This window comes from Equus quagga, chromosome 7, assembly GCF_021613505.1.
Source record: "Equus quagga isolate Etosha38 chromosome 7, UCLA_HA_Equagga_1.0, whole genome shotgun sequence".
Classification (NCBI taxonomy): domain Eukaryota; kingdom Metazoa; phylum Chordata; class Mammalia; order Perissodactyla; family Equidae; genus Equus; species Equus quagga.
This window is the reverse complement of record NC_060273.1, coordinates 132,615,627-132,621,913: the sequence shown is the minus strand read 5'-3', so window position 1 is coordinate 132,621,913 and position 6,287 is coordinate 132,615,627. Positions and strand designations below refer to the sequence as shown.

Sequence of the window (6,287 nt, the reverse complement as noted above, 5' to 3'; positions counted from 1 at the left end):
CACGCTGGGGGCGCGGCGGCGGCGGCGGCTCGAGCTGCGCGGGGGCTGCGCGGCGGCGGCCGAGGCTCGCTCGGCGACTCTGTAACTCCTGTGCTGCCGCGGTGGCCGCGCGGGCTCCGCGCTCCCTCGGCTCCGGGCGCGCAGGGCCGGGCGGGGGCCTTGCCCTGCCCTCGCCGAGCGCCCCTCGCCCGCTCAGTCGAGGAGGGGGTGGCGGGGCCCCGCGCGAGCTGGTCAGAGTGCGGGCGCGCGGGAGGGCGAGGGACGGGTGAGTCTGGGGACGGAGCTCGGCGAGGCGAGGGCTGAGTCCAGGAGAGGGCGGGCCTTTCCTCGGCTTATAGCAGAAGGAGGCCTGTCACATGGTGTGCACGTCAGAGCGCTACCAAGGGAAGCGAAAGCAAGCCGAGGAAATCAGCCCTGCTCGGGAGAGAAAGTTCCCCGGGAAGAGGCAGCAGCCGCTGAGAAGACGCGGGAGGAGAGAGGACCCCACGCTCCTCGCCAAAGCGGCGGAGACCTGAAGCGCGCGCTGGCCCGCGGTGATCTGGACCCGGGGCCCCTGCGCGCCTCGGAGTTCCCAGCCCCCTTCTCTTCCATTGGCCCTCAGCCCTAGCCTCGAAGCACTCCCGAGACGCGACGGTTTGACCACTCGATGGCCTGTAGGAGCCGTCCAGCGCCCGTCGTCTGAGGTGGTCCCTGGGGAACGGCTGTGAGGTCTGTTGGGTTCTCCCATCTCCCCCAGATTGGACCAGCGGCTCGCCGTGGAATCTGATGAGAAGCCCCCCCCTCCCCTAGTTTAAGCACAATAATAATTGTTTATTGACCTTTTAACCTGTACCCTTCGGTTCTTCTCCAAAGACGTTTGTTTTCCGCCATCTGTTAATAAAAATGCTTTTAGGCTGGCGTTTTAGCCACTTATCTGCAATTGAATGCCCTAGAAACTTGACAGCTAAACTAAGCCACTCTAATGAGAGGATCTGACAAATTTCGTGGGAATAAAGAAAGTAATAATTGAATGCAGAGAAAAAATAGACAATTTTAGTGAAAACCCAAATACACACAAAAAAAATCGCACCTGGGAACCACTCGAAAAAGTTCTTTCATAATCTGGTAAGGGTCTACAGTAACACGAACATTCTAATCAACACTTCACAGTAATCTCAAAATACTTCAATTACTCTAACATATATACATATCTCAGCACAGGAGAGCTTACTAATAGAAACTACAACGATAAGTAAAAACTTCCAGACCAGTTTTTTAAAATGTTTTCAGAAAATCCACTAAATATTTCCAATAGTTACTGGTGAAAAGAAACGAAATAATTTTTAAAATAAGATTCAAGTTCTGTTCAACTCAATTTTCTTTTTCAGGTGACAAGATAGTGCAAATGACTCGAATATGATGCTCTTTTTTATATACCTGTCTTTGTCATCAACTCCAATTAATTATTTTTGCTAGTGGAAAAATCCTAATAGCTTGTGGAATTCACACTCACATAGCCATATCTTTCGGATTTTTGCATTTCCTAAATACTTCTGTTTCAAAGTGGAGACCTTGCCTCAAAATTTTAGCTTTCTGATTGAAATGACAAGAAGTGAGAATCAAAAATCAATGGCTTTGTGTAGACGCAATCATCAGCTGCCCTTGTGTATGTCTTTTTATCGACCAAGTACTTTTCACGTTTTCAAATGTTTCGTTACTCCCCTTACCAATCGCAGAGCCTCAAAAATAAACTGTCCCCCCATCTAAGACTTCTTTTATAATTTGAGGTTTTTGTTGCTGAGGACAGCTACCGACTGTTACGCTTACAAATGACCCATAAAGTCCATCACAGATCTTTGAAAGACCTATGAAAACGCCTCAGAGTTCTAAACAAGCTATTTTGCATTGACTCTCGTTTGATATATGGCTGAACCGTTGAATTATTGTAAGGGGCTCTGCGTTAACCTGAGCCAACATTAATCAGCACTATTAATCAGGCATTACATTGCTTTGTTGACGTAGCCAGAAGTCCTTACCAAGGAGTTCTCTTCTACCTTTGAAAGTTTAAGCTGTGTAAGTACTCAACCGATATCTAAATAAACACCGTGATTTTCGCTGGACTGAGGGTTGGTGTGTGGCGGAGTATTTAGAGATGAAGCGGAGAGCGAGAACTTGTTCGCAGACCGCGCGTCATTTGGGATGATCAGTTGCAGCCGTCTTCCTCTCTGGCACCACTGCCCTGAACTTGGCTGGACCCGGAGGGCGCGGAGATTGCCTCTACGTTCCGTTGGTCCCTTCCCAAAGGGTTCTAGGGCCCTTCCCTGGAAACGTTTGAGAAACGTGGCAAATTATCTTCTGGCCACGCAGGGGGAAGCGTTAGGATGTAGTGCAGGTCAGAGCGGAGACCAGCCCGGGGGAGGCCTGCAGGGCAGAGTGTTAACGGAGGTTGGGGTAAGCTTTGCTGAAGCCACCCATGGGGCACTGCACGTGCTTCGTTTGCTTTAGTGAAGCTACACGTCTGCGTGCGACCTTTAGCTCCAGCGCTCGCGCCCTGCCACGGGCATCCTGGAGCGAGTCCCTCGCTCGCGCGCTGCCGGCTCCCGGCGGCGGCTGGGCGTCTCCACCGCACCCATCCAGCCGTACGCGGGACGGGACCCTTTGCCGCGAGGCGGGCGTGGACCACGCCGCGTGGACGCGGACAGTGGCGGGGTGGCCCGGTGGGGAGGGTTCCCCCTGGCGGCGGCGCGGTGGGGCCCGGACCCGGAGCTCCCCGGCGTTTGGCGAGTGTGGCCGGCGCTCCCGGGCTTCCCCGCACTGGCCTGCGGGCCGCCGGGTTTTTCTTTCGTGAGGCCCCACTTCCCCTTCTCTGGAGCGACTGGGCGGGCGCAGAGGCGTTCCCTGGGGCTGCTGGATTCTGATATTCCCGCGGGCTGCTTAGGGGCGCCAGCAGCCCCCCGAGATTAGAGCTCCGGAGGCTGCGGGACCTCGGGAGGAGGCCCCCCGACCGAGAGCTCCCTGGGGTCCAAGGGCCTCCTTCGCTGGGCGAAGGCTGGGCAGAGACTCTGGGACGTGAATACCGGGGCGGTGAATCGGGTCTCCCGTCTTTGGCCCCTGGCGCATCCCGAGAGTTGCCCCGTGAACGTGTTTCCAAACTCGGCGGACCGTTGGGGCGCGTTCCTCCTCCAAGAGTCGTTCCACCAGACTGTGTTGTGCTAGTACTTTGTGCCTGGACTCTGGGTTCTGGAGAGAGAGAAAGAAAACGGGAGTCCCTGGCGTAAGGGTGCTCACAGTCTCGTGGGGGAGCCAGGAAAATAGACCGTTATCACGCTCAGTGTCCCCCAGCCGACAGCGAGCCATGCCTGGGGGTCCCTGCCCGTGCTCGGCTCCATTCTTTCATCCCGCGCTGCCCTTCCTGCGGCTGTGCATCTTCCCTTCTCTTTGTAAACTCTGACGTCTGGACCCCAAAAAGGGCTCTATTCGTTGTTGGTTTTTTTTTGGTTTTGTTTTGTTTTGCAGTGTGTGTGTGTTAAGATACACATAGCATAAAATTTACCATTTTAAGTGTACGGTTCAGAGGCATTAAATAATTCACATTGGTGCAACCATAACCACTATCTATTTCCAGAACTTTTCCATCATCTCAGACTGACACTCTGTACCCACTAAAGAATAGCTCCCATTCCTCCCCACCCGACACCCCAACCCCTCAGCAACCACCATTCTATTTCCTTCCTATGAATTTGACTACCTTATATAAGTGGAGTCGTACGACATTTGTCCTTTGTGTCTGGCTTATTTCATTTACCATCATGTCTTCAAGATTCATCTGTGTTGTCACGTGTCAGAATTTCATTCCTTTTTAGTCTGAATAATATTCTGTTGTATGTTTATAGCACGTTTTGTTTATCCACTCACCCATCAGTGGGCATTTGGGTTGCTTCCTTCTTTTCTGTTCCTTTTTGAACTTCCACTCACCTAGCTCTTTGTAACACTCTGCATGCAGTGGGCGCTCAATAAAGATTTGTTTCTTCATTTTCTGACATCTTTTTCATCCCAGAAAGCCTCAAAGGAACCCCCTTGTCCGAAGAGAGCACACACATTAATGGAGTCACAGTGACAGCTGTCACCGTTCTTCTGGATTTGTGACCTGCTCACAGTTTTGAGACTTTCAGACTCAGACTCTGCACATTATCTTCAGGAAAAAAGTAGGAGTGGAAGCTCCACCACAATTAGTTCCAGACAAAATTGTGATCGTTCTCCGCCACCCCCCATCCCAATACACACTTTTTACATCCTTTTTATGCCTTCTTACTTGTCCTAAATCCTAGGGGCCCAAGATGACCTTAAAATGTTTCTCTGGCTGTCCAGGGCCCCTCACTTCAGCGTTCTCCTGTGGTATAATATTACATGCCATGAGTGTTCTTTACACGTGCCATTAAGCTAATTTCAAGGTCACGACAATGGGTGAAGTGGGTACCTCCATATGATGGCTGAGGAGACAGACTCTGAGAGTTGCTGCTAGCCATTACAGAGGCAGTGAGGGCAGAGCGGAGCCCTCCAGCAGCACGTCTCAGTTCCAGCAGCCTCTCCCAATACAGGACTCCAAGGGCCAGTTCTAGGCAAGGTATTACTGGCTGACAGTGGTTGGTACCTCTCCCAAGAGTAGGTACATATTAACCTGAAAATTCTGTTGATAAAATGCCATAATCCAGTTTCAAACGGTGGGTCTTCAGGCAGTATAGTTAAGAGGTGAGATTCCTTTGTGAAGAAGATATTTCACTGGCCTCCTGGGTCTTACTAGGCAGTCCATAACAGCTCCTTAAACAAGCGTTTTGTGGCCTGAGCAAGACTCAGAATCCCTCAAGAATTCAGAATGTCAGTAAAGGTCTAAATCTGTGTTTTATAACAGCAAAATTATTTACACTGACTCAGGAATTTTCATTACTGCAGTTAACTTAGACTAACCCTCCCACCCGACACACACCAGCACAGAGACTTATTTAGCTCTGGGTCTCAGTGGTTTGCAGTGGCAAACATTTACATTTTGCACCCCAAAATCAAAAATTCAAAAGGTATTTTTATCATGAATTTAGCTGCAAAATACACACCTCTCCCATCCAGAGAGGACTCCTCCTTTTGGGGGCCACCTTCATGCAGGACCCTCAAGGGTATGAATTTGTGGCTCTGTAAACTTCTACTGTTTATTTACATTGTTTAGTAAGTTAATTTCCTGGAAGTAGACTTAGTATTTTTAATTCCAATATAAGAATTGAAAAAATAATATTACCACATCTAGAAAGAGTGCATTTACTTATTTTTTATTTGTAGTCACCCAGGGGCTGTGACTGTGAAGAGAAATTTCTCTGGTTGGGAAAGATGGGGCTCCCTAAAGTGATTCTGGGAGGGGGGGGCTGTCTGCAGGACACACTGAAAATGAAAAGGAGCCTTATAAGGCACAAGAAAGCCTTGTCATGAGTTGTAATTCTTTGTGTGTTTAAAATGTATACGGTGACCACCTTTTTCTGTCACACGCGTGCACACACACACACACAAGCACAGTCTTTATTGCCTGATGTCCAGGTTTCAACCAAGACTGAACTATCAGCCCTCTGCTCACATGTGCAAACACGCTGAAACCTCCATATCCACCCTCAGGGGCAATCGCTTACCTGACATCAAGCTGGGGTCCGGGGGAGGGGGCAGGTTGACTGCAGTCAGTACAAACATGGGCCCCTGTGCCGCAGGCAGTCTCCATGTCCTCCACTAGAGGCACGTGGGAGCAAGTCGCTTTTGCTAGAAAGCTTTGGTTGGCTAGCCTTCCAGAGCAGAACAACCTGGAAAGAGCCTGAATCCAAAATTTACAGAAAGGTAAATACAAACAATGAATGATCACTAGTAATGAAAGACAGCCAAATTAGAAAGTGGTGAAATGTCATTTTCCTTTATCGGATTAGCAAATTACGTGAGGTGATGGGCGTCATGGCAGAAACTCAATCATACACTGCCTGTGTGGAGTGTAAAGTGGTACAAACCTTCTGGCAATGTGGCCATACAAAGCATGGACCTTAAGTGCCATTCTTTTTAATTCATTCATTCTAGGATTCTATCCTAAGGAAATAACCAGAAAAACGAACAAAGATTTATGTAAGAAAATGTTTGTTGCAGTGATTTTTTTAAAGAGACAAAAATTGGAAACATTCTAAATGCCCAAGAGTTCAATATATTACTATATATCCTTAACGTGGAATATTTTGCAATCATTAATAATTAGGTCTGTGAACAGTTTTAATAACTTAAAAAAATCTTAA

At 49.2% G+C, this 6,287-nt stretch overlaps 1 protein-coding gene across 1 annotated transcript in view; it reads left to right on the top strand.

The window, feature by feature from the left end:
• Positions 1 to 2,943, top strand: part of LOC124242657 (collagen alpha-1(I) chain-like) — a 68,815-nt gene extending 65,872 nt beyond the window's left edge. The window contains exon 4 of the mRNA XM_046667820.1: positions 2,515 to 2,943. Coding sequence (XP_046523776.1) covers positions 2,515 to 2,943 — 429 coding nt within the window. The remainder of the gene's footprint in view (positions 1 to 2,514) is intronic.
• The last annotated feature ends 3,344 nt before the right edge of the window (positions 2,944 to 6,287 follow it).